Below are 17,191 nucleotides of genomic sequence, written 5' to 3'. Positions count from 1 at the left end.
AACCAGACTTGGTTCCTTATCCAGCCTTGGCTTTAATGCCACTGCCTTGGCTCCCATCTCTCTGACTGCTCCTTCTCAGTCTCTTTTGCAGGCTCCTTCTCTGCCTCCCACCCTCTGATATTGGGGGGCCCTTAGGGCTCAGTTCTGGGTCCCCTTTATTTCTCCATGTACACCCACTCCCTTGCAGAACTCATTTGCTCCTGTGATTTCAGCTACCATCTCAGTGTAGATGGTTTCCAAATTTACATCTCCAGACCTTACCCCTCCCTGCCACAGTCTCATATTTCTTCACGTCTTCAGGACATCTCTACCTGGATGTCCTACCAACATCTCAAACTTAGTGTGTCTGAAACAGAACTCCTTATCTTCCCACCCAAGCCCTGTCCTCCCCATGTCTTTCCCATCACTGTAGACAGTACCACTCTCCCTGTCTCTCAAGCATGTAGCCTTGGCATTGTCCTTCGCTAATCTCTCTCATGCAACCCACACATTCAGTCACCAAATCCTGTCGGTTCTACTGTGACAAGATCGCTGAAGTCCACCCTTTCTTTTCCATCCAAACTGCTACTGTGCTGATCCAAGCACTTATCCTACCCTGCCTCCTTGCTTACCTCCCTGCCTCCTGTCTATCCCCACTCCAGTTCATACCTCACTCTGCTGCCTGGATAATTTTTCTAAAACAAATTCAGTCCACGTCTCTCCTCTCAAGACCCTCCAGTGGTTGTCCATCCATCTCTGCGTTAAACATTAATTCCTAACATTGGCTTTTAAGGCACTCGATCGGTTTTCCCCCTCCTACCTTACTTCACTGATTTCCTACTACAGCCCAGCCCCCATACTTCTTTTCTCTGGCACCAGGTTGCTCATCCTTCTCGTTTATCTTGTCACCGAACCATTTCTCACATCTTTCCTCTGGCCTGGAAAGCCCTTCCCCTCCACATAAACCAGATGGCAGTTCTCCACCTTCAAAGCCTTATCTAGGTCACATCTCTTCCAAGAGGTCTTCCTCCAATTAAGCCCTTTTTTCCCTGATGCCATCTCCCTTCTGTGCCATCTGTGTACTTGGATCTGTACCTTTTGGACAGTTGGTATTGACCCTACTCTCATCCCCACAGCAAGCATCATCATCAATCATATTTATTGAGCGCTTACTATGTGCAGAGCACTGTACTAAGTGCTTGGGAAGTACAAATTGGCAACATATAGAGACAGTCCCTACCCAACAGTGGGCTCACAGTCTAAAACATGGCTCAGTGGAAAGAGCACGGGCTTTGGAGACAGAGGTCATGGGTTCAAAGCCCGGCTCTGCCACTTGTCAGTTGTGTGACTTCGGGCACTTGACTTCTCTGTGCCTCAGTTACTTCATCTGTAAAATAGGGATGAAGACTGTGAGCCCCACGTGGGACAACCTGATTACCTTGTACTCCCCCCACAGCGCTTAGAACAGTGATTTGCACATAGTAAGCACTTAAATAAATGCCATTATTAACATATCTGTAAACTATATCAACATCTGCCTCCCCCTCTAGACTATAAACTAGTTGTGGGCAGGGAATGTGTCTGAACCCTGTTGTACTCTCCCAAGCACAGAGTACAGTGCTGTGTTTGCAGTAAGCACTCAAATACTATTGATTGATTAACCAATCAAATGGTGATGCCAGAATACTCAGCTCTTAAATTCTTACTTAGTTGTTTCCTTGACCAGATTTTATAGGGCTTGGCGGCTCTTGTAAAATTTCAGCGGTCTCGTCGCTTACTGGGGGTCTGCTATATTGTTGTTAAGGTAATTTCTATGTATGAATTTCTGTTCAAGTGAATTTTGTTTTCCACACGTTCACATTTTTATGTAATGTTGCTGTTTGTTTTTACTTAAGGTCTCTCTTCTAGTGGTAGTGGAAATTGGAGTGTTTCCCCTCATCTGTGGCTGGTGGCTAGATGTATGTTCTTTGGTAAGAACTATTTATTATATTCAACGTTAAGTGTTTAAGAGTATTTGGGGGAGTTATTTTTGAAGGACATGTTGGGTAGGGACCGTTTCTATATGTTGCCAACTTGTACTTCCCAAGCGCCTAGTACAGTGCTCTGCACACAGTAAGCGCTCAATAAATACGATTGAATGAATGAATGAAAGCTAAGCCAACACTCCCTATTTAGCATCACTCTCAATGGTATTTAATCAACACCTAGTAATTGCCAATTATAAGCAATTCAGAAACATAGTGATGAGTAACTTTGACAACCTTTTATTTCCTTTCTGCATGACTCTTGCCTGTGTAAATAATATTCAGTTTCCTAGAAAATGGATGGCCACGTTAAAAAAGATAATAGCTACCAGGCTTAACAATTTGCCATTGCTTTTGTTAATTGTGCTCTTCAAGCAAGAAACTGCAAGTACAGAAATTTCAAAATTTGAAATTTTTTAAAAATAATAATTATATAGTTTCTATAATCAATTTATACGCTACATATCCATTTCCAATCTCACAAAAGGACTTTAGCACTATGGAGGTAGGAGGGATGGTATTTATAGAGTATTTACTGACTACAGCACACTTGGGAAGTAAAGCTGAAGCAGGTGAAAAAAAGTCTTGTTAACTAAATATAAATAATGGGTAGAGGTGTAAACGGGCAAATGTAAATAAAGCAATTTTCTTTTTTGTAAACACTTTTTTCTCAAACGATTTGGCACAGGAAATGTTTGATGCTACTCTGAAAGATCGTGAGTTAAGCTTTCAGTCTGCTCCAGGGACCACAATGTTTCTACATTGGTTGGTGGGAATGGTGTATGTGTTCTACTTTGCCTCCTTCATTCTCTTACTAAGAGAGGTAGGTACTAATGAGAAATAGCTGAAATCGAACGTGACTGGTTCCATTGGGTGTAAATTAAATATGTACCTAAAGGTCTATGCTAACTTTAGTTTTGATCTAGCAAGTACAGTCTTCATTAGATTGGATAACGATATAGAAACTTGGCTTTTAGAGCTTTAAAGCTTTTGCGTGTTCAACTTGATTTGAAAATGTGTAGAAGTTTTAATATAGAACACTACTAGAAGAAATACATTGCCAGGCAAATCATGCTTTTAAAGTTCATTTTTAATGCAAATCCAGGTTTAATGAAGACATATAAATCAACTTAATGTAGTAGTAGTGATAATAATAATAATAATAATGATGGCATTTATTAAGCGCTTACTATGTGCAAAGCACTGTTCTAAGCGCTGGGGAGGTTACAAGGTGATCAGGTTGTCCCACGGGGGGCTCTCAGTTTTAATCCCCATTTGACAGATGAGGGAACTGAGGCCCAGAGAAGTGAAGTGACCTGCCCAAAGTCACACAGCTGACAGTTGGCGGAGCCGGAATTTGAACCCATGACCTCTGACTCCAAAGCCCGGGCACTTTCCACTGAGCCACGCTGCTTCTCTGTGATATTTATTGAGCAGTCACTGAGTGCAGTGCATAGCACTAAAGCCTGGGAAAAGCCTAACAGAGTCACAGAACACCTTCTCTGCCCAAAAGGAAGATTCCTTTCAAACTGGGAGAGGTGGCTGTAAAAAGAAATATGTACCAATCAGGTATTCCGCAGAATAAACTACACTTGATTTATATTTATGCCTTAGAGTTGGTGGTAGCAGTAGTAGTAGTATTAGCATTTCTTGAGTGCCTACATGAGGCAATACACTATATTAGGCACTTGGGAAGTACAGTATAATGAAGTGACATGTTACTTGCCCACAAGGAGCTTACTGGTTTGTGAGGCATCCTCTGCCTGGACAGTTACTTAATCAGTAGTCAGCTGTGTGACTTTGGGCAAGTCACTTACCTTCTCTGTGCCTCAGTTACCCCATCTGTAAAATGGGGATTAAGACTGCGAGCCCCACGTGGGACAACCTGATCACCTTGTATCTACCCCAGTGCTTAGTATAGCGCTTGGCACATAGTAAGCGCTTAACAAGTACCAACATTATTATTATTATTATTATTTGTAATATATTTGTAATAATAATTGTAATAATTATTGTAATATTGTACATTGTAATATTGTAATTGTAATAATAATTTGTAATAATTATATTATTATTATCATTCCATCTGAGTCTCCCACCTTGAAGTTGACTGCATTTTAAGTGGTAGATAAAATAACCCCTCTGTGGTAAGTCAGTTAGTATTCAAATTTGGGTGGCAATGTTCAGTAATTATGGTATTTGTTAAATGCTTACTATGTGCCAGGCACCGTTCTAAGCACCGGGATGGTTACAAGCAAATCAGGATGGACGCAGTGTTAAGTGTTCTGATAGAATTTTGATCCCAAGGGAAAAGTGCCGTACTAAAGGAGTTCACCTTTTCAGGTTGGCATTGCAGTAGAGAGCAAATTTCTAGCCCACTTACAAAGGGCTTGGTAATTAAAGAAGTTTTTATTGGGTCTCTTAGGGAATCCAGACCTCCACTAAAAGAGTGACGATTACTCCACAGCATGGAGAGTCCCAAGTCTGACTGAATCTCAGAGGGAACTTGCATCAGAACCTAGAACCGTAGCTGAGAAGTTGCTGTAAAGTTACATCACTTAGGACTAGCAATGAAATAATAAATATGGTTGGTAGTCTTGGGTAGTCAAAACAGAACCTCTCATTCTATCCGGCTTACTGTGTTTGTATTTTACTCTTTAATGGCTATAAGAATTATTTGTTTTTGAGTCAAAAGAAAACCAAACTAGGTGGTTCATGCAAGTAAAGCCCTTGTCCATTATCTGAACTATTGCATTCTGGCATGTATTGTGGGCTTTGCCAGTATATTCAAAGCAGCGTGGCTCAGTGGAAAGAGCACGGGCTTTGGAGTCGGAGGTCATGGGTTCAAATCCCGGCTCCGCCACTTGTCAGCTGTGTGACGTTGGGCAAGTCACTTCACTTCTCTAGGCCTCAGTTCCCTCATCTGTAAAATGGGGATGAAGACTGTGAGCCCCTCATGGGACAACCTGATTACCTTGTATCTACCCCAGTGCTTAGAACAGTGCTTTGCACATAGTAAGCGCTTAATAAGTACCAACGTTATTATTATTATTATATTCATGCAAGAGAAGCAGCACGGCTTAGGGGAAAGAGAATGAGCCTGGCAGTCAGAGGATCTGGGTTCAAATTCCATTTCTACCACATACCCCCCCCCCCTTTTTTTTTGGTACCTACTGTATCACCTTGGGCAAGTCACTGTACTTCTCCATGCCTCAGTTCCCTTACCTGAAAAATGGGGTGACTTAGACTGTGAGCCCCTCATGTGGGACTTTATCATCTTATATTTCTCCTAGTGCTTAGTATGATGCTTGGCACATAGTAGTTGGCAAATACTGCAATTAATTGTTATATTTAAACAACCACTATTGGTTCTTGTTCCCGAAGATTTCATTATTAAGGATTAAACTGGGTGTTTTTGATTAAAAAAATGTAATTCCTAGATATCTAGGCTATTTTTTTACAGGTAAAAATTTGTTGTATTATTGGGTCTTACTCTAGTTCTAGCAGTATACACAGTATTAGAGAAGTAGCGTGGCTCAGTGGCAAGAGCACGGGCTTTGGAATCAGAGGTTATGGGTTCAAATCCCGGCTCCACCTATTGTCAGCTGTGTGACTTTGGGCAAGTCACTTAACTTCTCTGTGCCTCAGTTCCCAAATCTGTAAAATGGGGATGAAGACTGTGAGCCCCCCATGGGACAACCTGATCACCTTGTAACCTTCCCAGGGCTTAGAACAGTGCTTTGCACATAGTAAGCGCTTAATAAATGCCATTATTATTATTATTATTAGGTCTATACGTTTTCAGGAGCATTTCTTTTTGGTGTCTGCAGAGTGTTAAGTGGATGCTTAGTGTCCATATGCTGGAGTTCATTACATTATGTTAAGCAGCCTGCTTAAATATTATTGTGCAGACCAGCTGTCTAAAACTCAATATCCAAATCTTGGTTATTGTGGTGATGGTAGTGTATTTGAAGGGTGATGAGAATGCTAATGTTCATTGAAAGCATTTTATTGATCATTATTTCCATGGGCAGAGTACTGTGTTAGGTGTTAGGGTGGCACATACCACAAAATTTAAAGAATGATGAAAGAGAAGCAAAAATTGACCACAAGTATCAGTTCCCGAAGAAACTTCCAGTCTTTTTTTATAGAGATAAAGAAGGGGACTCCCCCAGAGGAAAAAGCATTTATAACTGATTTTAAAATGGTCAGAATTTTCCAGATAGCTTATTGAATCTATTGAAAATGAACATGCTGACAGTGGCAGCAGTGGGATGGAATCATATTTGAGAAATCTTTTGGAAATGGAAATATTAAATTTAAATTTTAAAATAAATAGGTTCAGTCCTGACTTTAATGATTGAAGGTCAAGAACTTGGGTGAGATCATAATTGCATACCCTTAATTGTATTCACATGCAATGAAGCACTTTGTGATTCTCAGTAAAGCATTTCTATAGGAGACTCAATAACATATTTGTTTTTATTAATGTACAATTTCTAGTCCTTTTGGGCTAGGAAAGCGTTTGCTAAACTGTACAATTAGATGAATGAAGACAACAGGCTGAAACTTGTCCAAACCTAAAAAAGCCTTGTGTGGGATCAAACTGGTATCCTGACTGCTTCCCAAGTGCCAACTTTCTCAGTCTGTTGAAATAATCAGGCATTTTAGACCAAATCTTGAGCCTCCATCCCATATTTACTCTGAAAAAAACAGGCTGCTTTTCATGGAGGGTTTTGAATTTTGCAATCCCAATTTGAATTTTAATGAAGTTTTTGTATTTTTAAAATTTTCAGGGCCATTCCGGCCCATTACATTTACCTGGGAAATTTGGCTGTGGGTAATTTTGTTTTATGCTATTAAAATATTTTACAGGTGCTGAGACCTGGAGTTTTGTGGTTTCTAAGGAATTTAAATGATCCTGATTTTAATCCGGTCCAGGAAATGATTCACTTGCCCATTTATAGACATCTGAGAAGATTTATTTTATCTGTGGTAAGGGAACTCTTAAGTAATCATTTAAGTTTACTTCTCTTTAGCTAGATCAATATTTTTCTCAGCTTGTGAGTAATGGTTCCTTTAGTAAAATCATTTTAATGAACCTCAGGGGACTTAGAATTGTGTAGTTAATCTGAAAGCTCTACCCATAATACCTCATTTTCGTTTGTGAACATAATATGGATTAGCACACTTTAAAAAATGTCCTTTAAAATACATGTTCTTTATGTGGGTGAAAGTGGAATTTTTCAGAAAATGGAGTTATTAAAATTAATTTCCTCAGTTCTTTAGTAATTAATTCTTTTCACTTAGGTTGTATTTAAATTGACTCTCTTTGCACTCGAAATGTAAAGGTTTTTCTCTAGACAAGGAACTTTTTGATAGTAAAATGGCCATAAAAAGGCCATTTCCCTGAAAGAAGCAACAGCTGGAAATTGTATTCCTACCATGCTAGCAGTTCAGCTTAACTGTGCTTTCTCGGTGCCAAATTCCTCCTTGAAATGCATGAACACTTGAAAATTGGAATGCATCTTGGCTGAATCTCAGTATTTCTTATCTATGTAAATACATGATCGGTCTTTGTCTCCTGTTGCCAGTAAGTGAAAAAACAGGCTATGCAGATATTCATTCAGTTGTATGTATTAAGCGCTTACCGAGCACTGTAGTAAGCACTTGGGAAGTACAAGTCGGCAACACGTAGAGACGGGTGACAGATGTTGTTTCTCACTCTGGCAAGTGTATATTTGGGCAGCTACTTTTCTTTAAGATCACATGGCATCTCTCAATCGTAATAAATAAAAAGGAAGATAAAAATCATGGGCTGATTTCTGTAGACATTCAAGCAGATACTCTTTTGCAAAGCTCAAACATTTAACCCAGCTGCTAGGAACCATCCACTCTTCTAAGTTTAATTTCACTCATTTCAGATTGTCTTCGGCTCGATTGTCCTCCTTATGCTCTGGCTTCCTATACGAATTATTAAGAATTTGCTGCCTAATTTTCTTCCGTACAATGTAATGCTTTACAGGTAAGTCTTTTTAATGGAAAGCTCAGTTATTTTTAAATAGTGGTAAATTTTGATCTGTTATGTTCCAATTTTATCATTTCCAGATTGGTTTCTCATAAATGATATGGAGTTTGGGGAAAAACTGAACTCTTTCGATATGATACGTTAAAGACTCTAAGGTCTGACTTTGCAACAAATGAAGTGAAAGTTCAATATTGGGATTATTCAGTATCTATTTTATTTCTAGTGTTTTAGAATGGATCTTGTAGGATACTCTTTTTAATTTAATAAATCATCTAATTTATTGGCTGATCATATGCCAGGAGCGAAAAAAATTACCTTGTTTTTATTACGATAATCCATGTAAATAGGGATTTTTCTCAAGGAGTTCACCTTTCTCAGGCCAAATCGTCTCAAATGGGAAAGCTGAATTAAATTAGGCACCTTTAAAGGGCAATCATCTCTCCAGGCCACAGGTATCCCATTTATTAAATTATTTTGGCTGTTAAATGATACTTCAGTAGTTTGAAGGTTTTATGCATATAAGGTGGCATGTGGCACTCTTTTCACATGTTCACATAGCTGACAGTCTATTACCAGGACCGTAATAATGCTGCTGCAGTGTCCACAGGGTGCAGTGCACTGAAAAGTCCAAAATAAAGTGACATCCACCTAGGGGTCCCCAGGATCTAGAAAAATCAAATTTTGCTGGTGAGAGCCACATTGGACCTAATGCCTTGAGAGTTAAAATTCGTTTCTACCATGCTTGTCTGAGTCAAGGGGCATCTCAGAATGGCAGAGCAGAAATAAATTTATGCTTCTCCTCCTATTTCCCCCTTGCATTTTTGCCCCAGTTTTTCCTTCAGGCCCCAAAGGACCCTCTCGTTCCATCTTGCTGCTTTAATCTGGCCCAGTCTTTCTTCCAGTTTCCTCTCACCGGGGGCAGGCAGAGCATTTTTCCCCATATTTGAATAGGCCTTGAAAGTAGAGAGTATTCAGCTAGCTCAGAGTTTCAGACTAGTTGTTAGCTGGGATTAAAGTCCTTATCCTGAAAGATTTCTAATGAGTTTGGTATTGGACATTATTGAGCAATGCAGCACTATTTGTTCATATTAAAAAGAAGAAATTACAAGTCTTTATGTATCTGTAGCATATCTGGGATGATATATACTCTTAACTGGAAGCAAGAATATTGGGCTGTATTATTTCTTACGGTCCTTTGTGGCTCGGTTCTGTGATATTAAAATAGATGCCTATAACTTGAAGAAAGCATTGTTACATTGAAATTCTTCGTAAAACTTTCTTTTCCGGCATCTCCACTCGTACATATTCATATGGCTGCTTTTTGCGGAAAAAAGTAGCTACAATCCTGTATGAGGAGAATTGGACCCAATTCACTCATTCATTGTCATATTTATTGAGCGCTTACTGTGTGCAGAGCACTGTACTAAGCACTTGGGAAGTACAAGTCGTCAACATATAGAGACGGTCCCTACCCAACCTATGTGCTTAGTGCACCATACCCTGGCAGCCTACCCAATAATTAGAGTAGTAGCAACAAAGAAAGATGAATGAGCACTGTTTCCTTCCTGACTTGCATTTGATTTTTAGATATAAGGGGAGAGTCAAAAGTAGTAAGAAATCACAGGATTTTCAAACAGGAGTTTTTAGTATGGTTGGAGCATACTGTCTGTCATACCTACAGGCTCATCTCTTCCTTTGGATTTACCAAAGAGCTCTTTTATCTTGGGAATTTTACCCTCATCCTGTCTGAAACCAGATATATGGTTTATATTTAAACAAGATAACTTAGGGTGAGAAAAGCTATCAGTGATAACTTTATTGCCCTTTTAAAAATTACTTCACTTTCTAAATGGAAATTATTCTATTATTGTATATTTTGTGTGCACCTTGGTGTAGTCTGGGAAATATGAATTTTACTATTATGCAGAAAGGGGACATGGCAGGGAATAAGGATATCTATATAATTGCTATAGGGTGAAGTATCAAGTGCTTAAGAGGTAAAGATCTGAGTAAATAGGTGACAGGATAGGGGAAGTGAAGGCTTAGTTGGGGGAAGGCCTCTTGGAGAAGATGTGATTTTAGGAGCGCTTTGAAGGTGGGGATAATGTTGGTGCATTGGATCTGAAGGGGGAGAGCCAGGCCAAAGGATGGATATGGGGCAAGGAGTAGTGGCAGAGTAGATGAGATCAAGGTATAGAGAGGTAGGCATTTCACGGAGCTGGGACTATGAATTTTACCACAGTTGTTCCCTGTTATTCTTCACATATCAGTAGGCAGTCAATAAATACCCTTAACGGTGATAATCAGGTATCGAGGTGGGAGTTCAACAAGACTTCCTGAACGATAGATTAAATATTCTTACATCTGTTAAGCCTCAGGGACAGTCACCTAGATGATATTGTATATTTTTTGAGCCTGGTGTTCTCCTTTCATTGCTCTAGTGATGCTCCAGTGAGTGAACTGTCTCTCGAGCTGCTTCTGCTTCAGGTAGTGCTGCCAGCTTTACTTGAGCAGGGCCACACAAGACAGTGGCTGAAGGGTCTTGTCCGAGCCTGGACCGTTACTGCTGGATACGTGCTGTAAGTGTCAACCGCCTTTAGCTCTTCCATGGCTTGGATCAGTTTAATCAAATGCCTTTGTAAAATCAGGTCTTGGTGGTGAAATATGGAAGTTGCTAATATCTAAATATTGGGTGACCTTCCCTAAGGAAAACAAGACTCGGTTCACTGGTGACATCCTTTTGCAGAGAGAGCTGTTATGTAATGTCTTTGTTTAAATAAATATGTATGTACTATACACACTTGGGGCTGTTTAAAACATCCTCAGGCAGTTCAATTTAATAGCCCATGATGACTTAAAATCTCTGTTTGAAAAGTGTATGTCCTGGGGGATGGTAAGTCAGATAACGCCTTTCTTGAATGCGGAGCTTACTCGATTCATAGAGATTCTTAGCTCTTCGAGCACTTTTTCCTGGTGTTTTTCTCTAAATCTACCCCTCCACCTGCACATCCGACCTAATCCCTTTGCACCTTATCAGAACACTTGCCCCTTTTGTTCATCCCTACATGACCACCGTCTCCATCTGTTCTATCTCGTCGCTTCTTCCCCACTGCTTTCAAACCTGTTTATGTCTTCCGTCTCCTAAAAAACAAACCCTTCCTTGACCCCATGGCTCCCTCCACTTATCACCCCGTCTTCCTCCTACCATTCCTTTTCAAACTCCTTGAGCCAGTCATCTACACCCTCTGTCTCAAATTCCTCTCCTCCAATTCTCTTTTTGACCCTCTCCAGTCTAGCTTCAGTCCTCTTCATTCCACAGAAACCGCCTTCTCAGCGGTCACAGATGATCTCCATCTCCAACGGCCTTTACACCATCCTAATCCTCCTTAACCTCTCAGCTGCCTTCGACATTGCCGACCACCTCCTTTTCCTAGAAACACTATCCAATCTCCGCTTCATTCACACCGTCTTCACCTGGTTCACCTCTTATCTCTCTGGCCATTCATTCTCAGCTCTTTTGTGGGCTCCTCCTCCACCTCCCTCCCCCTAACCGTGGGTTTCCCTCAAGGTTCAATATTGGATTCCCTTCTATTATCCATCTATACCCACTCCCGTGGAGAACTCATTCACTTCCATGGCTTCAACTACCGCCTTTATGCAGATGATTCCTAAATCTACATCTTTAGCCCTTATCTCTCCCTCTCTGCAGACTCGCATTTCCTTCTGCCTTCAGGTCACCTCTACTTGAATGTCCTCATGTCACCGCAAAGATAACAGAACTCCTTCTCTTCCCACCCAGACGCTGTCCTCCCCCTGACTTTCCCATCACTGTAGGGAGCATCCCATCTTTCCTGCCTCACAAGCCCATAACCTTGGCGTTATCCTTGGTTCCTCTCTGTCATTTAATCCACATATTCAGTCCATCACTAAATAGCGTTCCAACATTGCTAAAATCCGTCCCTTCCTTTCCATCCAAATTGCTACCACACTAATCCAAGCACTTATCCGGTCCTGCCTTGAATACTGTATCAGCCTCCTTACTGACCTTCCTGCCTCCTGTCTTTTCCTACTCCAGTCCATACTACACTCTGCTGCCTAGATCTTTTTTTTTACAAAAACGTTCAGTCCGTTTTTTCCCTCCTCCTCAAGAAACTCCAGTGGTTGCCCACCCACCTCTGCATCAAACAGAAACTCCTTACCATCGACTTTATAGTACTCAATCACCTTTCCCCTTCTTGCCTCACCTCGCAACTCTCTAACTACAACTTAGCCTGCCCACTTCATTCCTCTAATGCCAGCCTACTCACAGTACCTCGATCTCATCTATCTCACCACTGACCTCTCCCCCAAGTCCTGCTTCTGGCCTGGAATGTCCTCCTTTTCGTATCGGGCAGATAATTACCCTCTCCACCTTCAAAACCATATTAAAGGCACATCTCCAAGAGGCCTTCCCTGACCATGCCCTCATTTCCTCTTTTCCCACTCCCTTCTGCGTCACCCTGACTTGCTGCCTTTATTCACTGCACACAGCACTAAAGTACATCTCTGTAACTTATTTATTTATATTAATGTCTGTCTCCCCCTCTAGACTGTAAGCTCATTGTGGGCAGGAAATAATAATGATGGCACTTGTTAAGCGCTTACTATATACAAAGGAAATGTGTCTGTTATATTGTCTGTGTTCTCCCGAGGGCTTAGTACAGTGCCCTGCACACAGGAAAAGTACTCAATAAATATGATTGATTAATTTTTGTATGAGTTAGGTATCAAAAATTAGAGCAGTGGACTCATTGCTTCTGCAGAAGACCCAGCTCTGCAACTCGTTTGCTGTGTGATCTTGGGCAAGTCACGTGACTTCGCCTCAGTTCCCTTATCTGTAAAATGGGGCTGAAGACTGAGCCTCATGTGGGACATGGACTGTGTTCCAACCTGATTAGCTTGTATCTACCCCAGCACTTAATACAGTGCCTGGCACACAGTAAGCGCTTAATAGATACCATGAGTAAAAACAACAATTTTACCCAGTAAAAATATTTATGTAAACTGTATTTACATGCCCAGTGAGTGCAGACTACTGATTTGAATGTAGGTTTTTGCGATCCTATTTAAGGAAATGGACCAGAAGAAAAGTAAAATTTTGAGCATCGTTTTACAGTCCAGATTGAACTCATTTTACCGTGAATTTGCACACAACAATTGTTACAGTCTCTGGAAATCTGTTAACAGATGGTCATTATAAAGCATCATAAAGCAGACGATTGAAGAAAAGTCTTAAATGACTCATCAGCTCTGTATTTCTTGCCTCTTTTGAAATTGATAAAAATATTTGGTGAAAGCAAATTGGGATAAAATGCGGTTGAAATTCTAACCATACAGAAAATTGCTTTTAAAAATGTATTAGAGTTACTGACTGGCATGTTAGAATTGGAATGAATTAAGGGGTTAGTAGAGAATCTGTATTTATTCAAAGGCTTAGGTATAAATAATCTTTCTAATATTTGGGTGGTGGCTTTTTACTAATAGCAGTGATCATTTTTACAAGTGTTTGGTTGTGTGTTGGCTTTTCTTAGGATTGTAGTCTTTCTGACCTGAGCAGTTTGACTTTATTATTATTATTTTTTCCCTTTGACACAGGGATCTTCATTCTTATTTGCTTGGGGACCAGGAAGAGAATGACAACACTGCAAACCAACATCCTAACAATAACCACCATGCTCGTAATAATGCCATTCCTGTGGTTGGGGAAGGTCTTCACGCAGCTCACCAAGCCATACTACAGCAAGGAGGACCTGTGGGTTTTCAACCTTACCGTAGGCCTTTAAAATTCCCACTCAGGGTAAGTAACAATCAGTGGTACTTATTGAGCACCTACTTGGAAAGGTACAGTAGAGTAAGTAAGCATTGTTCCGTCTCTGCTTACAACTTAGCAAGTATAGCAAAAGTTTCCTAAGAAGTAGTATTTTGGAAATTTATAACGTGATATCGTGCTAAGACTGTTCCCGACATTGATTTCCCAAAGACGCTTCTAAAATGCACCCTTTTCTAATCGAGTGTTTGTGGCAGATTCTAAAAAGATGAATCCTATAAATGTATTTTGACAGTGTAGCAACCTTTTTTTTTCAAGTAGTTTATAAGAATAAGTGTTTAAGAATCAGTATTCGAATGTTTTGTTGTGGCTTAACTAATAAGAATAATCAATTTAAGTCTTTTAATATACGGGTACGGTGTTGGATCAGTCACTTGCAATAATCACAAATTCAGATAGTTATTCTTAACAACGATAATGTACAAGTAAGTTCTAGTTCATCTATGATTTTTAAACCAAACTGAAAAGTGCCGATTTTTGTTGTAAAACCTGATTGGCATGTGCATTTACTGATAGGGGCTGTTGAACTTAAAGTTTTACACAAGGTAGTTTTCAAGCTTCTGTATTTTGGAATGGATTTATTTTAAAGTAAAAACATTGCTATTTGCTATCTACTTAATTTTGGTGTCTCTAATTTCAAAAGTCAGAACTGTGGATTTATTAAGACTGTTCTGGCTAATGTAGCAGAAAATGATGATGGGTCTCTTCTCAGAAACAATGACTGAGCCTTGTTCTTAACACCTTGGGACCAAACCCTTTATGGAAGAACTATTGATAGTAATTTGGGCAGTACCGTTCACACTGTCATCCCTATTACTGTGCTCTATTGTCCGGTGACACTAGTATGCTTGATGTGCTTTGACCTTAGTACATTATTCATGTTATTAATTTCAACTGAAGATTCAAGTTGATGTTGGAAAAACCGTTCTTGTGCATGTTGGGTTTAATGCCTTCTTTCACAATAGAAGTATGATTGCCAATGAGCTAAGAGAATGAAAATGGGCTTATCTCATAGTCTGAGTTTGACTTGATGTATGCTTAAAGCAAATATTCTTTGAAACTTGGAAATAGAAATAGAGACCATTTCTCTTGAGGTAAATCTGTTATTACTTTGACTTCTAGAATAAGCATTAATTGTGCCGTGCCTTATCTTTCAGATATTTCTGTTGATTGTCTTCATGTGTATAACCTTACTGATTGCCAGTCTCATATGCCTTACTCTTCCAGGTATGTGTTTTTTTTTTTTTAATAGCATGTTTTGAAAGTCAATGATCATGAAAAATGCAGTTTTTCAAGTTAGAGACATCCCCCCATATCTGTAATGAGTCTCAAATGGTGCGAAGTGGTGGTGGGGTAAAGTTTTTAAGGGCTTCCTGGAGAGATGCTTCAAGAAAGGAAAGGAAAAGAAGGTTTGGGGTGGGTGAGAACTTCAGTTTTCAAATTAGCTGATGGAAGTGCAGAGAGGCCTCTGATATATTTATGTACTCTAGAACAGTATATAGAGAACTTTAGAAACTATATAATTAAAAACAATTTTCATTACATAGTTTTACCTATAAAAATTAACAGCAAGAGAGATCTAGAGACTTGTGTCTTACAGTTTGGGGCTCTTTGGGTAAGTAAAGCATGGGGGATAACTGCTAATGTACTTTTTAATGTGTTTTAATGGTATTTAAGTGCTTACTATGTGTCAAGCCCTGTTCTAATTTTGGGGGTAAGTACATGGGCAGACACTGACCCTGTTCCACATGGGACTCAGTCTAAGTAGGAGAGAGAAATTCTCAGTTTGCAGTTGAGGTAACTGAGACACAGAGAAGTGACTTGCCCAAGGTCATACAGCAGGTAAATGGCGAAGCCAGGATTAGAACCCAAGTCAGCTGATTCCCAGGCCTGTGCTTTATGCACTAGGCTGCGTTTTTCTGAGTTAGGGAATGTAGATTGTAAGATAGTGCTGTCTCCCTTCTCTCCCTTTTTTCTATTGTTAATGGATCTTCTTTCCTAAACAAATCTATGTGGAGACTCTGTTCTATTGAGTTTAGTCTATTTAAATTCAGTAGTTAATGCATAATTAAAATTATGGTATTTGTTAAGCATTTACTATGTATCAAGCACTGAGGTAGATACAAGTTAATCATGTTGAAAATGGTCTCTGTCCCACAAGGGGCTCACAGTCTAAATTGGCTGAAGAAAGAGTTAATCCCCATTATACAGTTGAAGAAACTGTCAGGGCCAGGATTGCGCTCCTATACGTGCCTGCTGTGTGACCTTGAGCAAGTCATTCGCATCTCTGTGCCTCAGTTTCCTCAACTGCAAAATGAGGATTCAATACCTGTTATTCCTTCTACTTAGTCTGGGAGCCCCATGTGGGACAGGGATTGGGTCTGATCTGATTAACTTATATATATATATATATATATATATATATATATACTCCAGTGATTAGGACAGTGTGTGACAGTAAGCTCTTAATCTCTTAAAAAAAAAAAGCCTCCCTTAGTTACTACTTTTTTTCCCAATTAAGAATGAATAAAGTGTCCAAGTATTCAGTCTTAAGTACTAAAAATCCTGGCCTTAATGTGTATATCCTGATTTGAAAAGAATATTCTGGGCAGATGGTCCAGGTTTGTAGCAGCAGGCCAGTGGTTGAGGATAATACTCTTCAGAGGATGAATGTGTAAAAAAAAATAGATCTGTTTTCATTTAAAGTATATGATTTTGAAGTTTTATAGCCCAATCAAATGGTCTGTGAAATCACTGTTTTTTAGGAAAAAGGAAACAACCACTTAATAAAAATAAAAATAATAATTGTGGTAGTTAAGTGCTTAGTAAGTGCCAAGCACTGTCCTAAGCACTGGGGTAGATACAAGGTCATCAGTTTGGACACAGTCAAACGTGAGACTCACAGTCTGGGTAGAAAGAAGGGAGTAGGTCTTAATCCCCCACTTTTGCGGATGAAGAAACCGAGGCACGGAGAAGTTAAGTGACTTGCCCAAGGAAAGGAGGAACTGGATTAGAACCCAGGTCCTCTGACTCCCACGTCCGTATGCCTTTCCACTGGGGCACCTAAAGCTCTGCCTCATACCTCAACCCTAATGGCGGGGTGAAACAAGAATTCCGGTGGGGATTATATTGTCAGAGGTGAAAGCTTTCGACCAAAGATCCGCCTCAGCATTCCATGCAGTGGACCGATTGGGCAGGAATTCTGAAAACAGCTGGCTAATGTGCATCGGGGCTGTCCCGATAGCCACCTTGGTGACATTCCTGCCTGGGTGCCGCAGTCCAGAATCAGCACTC

At 40.0% G+C, this 17,191-nt stretch overlaps 1 protein-coding gene across 3 annotated transcripts in view; it reads left to right on the top strand.

Annotated features, from left to right (window-relative positions):
* Nucleotides 1-17,191, top strand: part of MARCHF6 (membrane associated ring-CH-type finger 6) — a 56,245-nt gene that overhangs the window by 30,647 nt on the left and 8,407 nt on the right. For all 3 annotated transcript variants that reach the window (XM_038770201.1, XM_038770202.1, XM_038770200.1), the window contains exons 13-20: nucleotides 1,715-1,783; nucleotides 1,875-1,949; nucleotides 2,692-2,826; nucleotides 6,879-6,998; nucleotides 7,928-8,028; nucleotides 10,473-10,610; nucleotides 13,666-13,867; nucleotides 15,055-15,124. In XM_038770201.1, the coding sequence (XP_038626129.1) occupies nucleotides 1,715-1,783; nucleotides 1,875-1,949; nucleotides 2,692-2,826; nucleotides 6,879-6,998; nucleotides 7,928-8,028; nucleotides 10,473-10,610; nucleotides 13,666-13,867; nucleotides 15,055-15,124 (910 nt within the window). The remainder of the gene's footprint in view (nucleotides 1-1,714; nucleotides 1,784-1,874; nucleotides 1,950-2,691; nucleotides 2,827-6,878; nucleotides 6,999-7,927; nucleotides 8,029-10,472; nucleotides 10,611-13,665; nucleotides 13,868-15,054; nucleotides 15,125-17,191) is intronic.

The sequence above is a fragment of the Tachyglossus aculeatus genome, chromosome X3 (genome assembly GCF_015852505.1).
Source record: "Tachyglossus aculeatus isolate mTacAcu1 chromosome X3, mTacAcu1.pri, whole genome shotgun sequence".
NCBI classification, from domain to species: Eukaryota; Metazoa; Chordata; class Mammalia; order Monotremata; family Tachyglossidae; genus Tachyglossus; species Tachyglossus aculeatus.
This window is presented reverse-complemented; position numbering and strand designations above follow the sequence as displayed.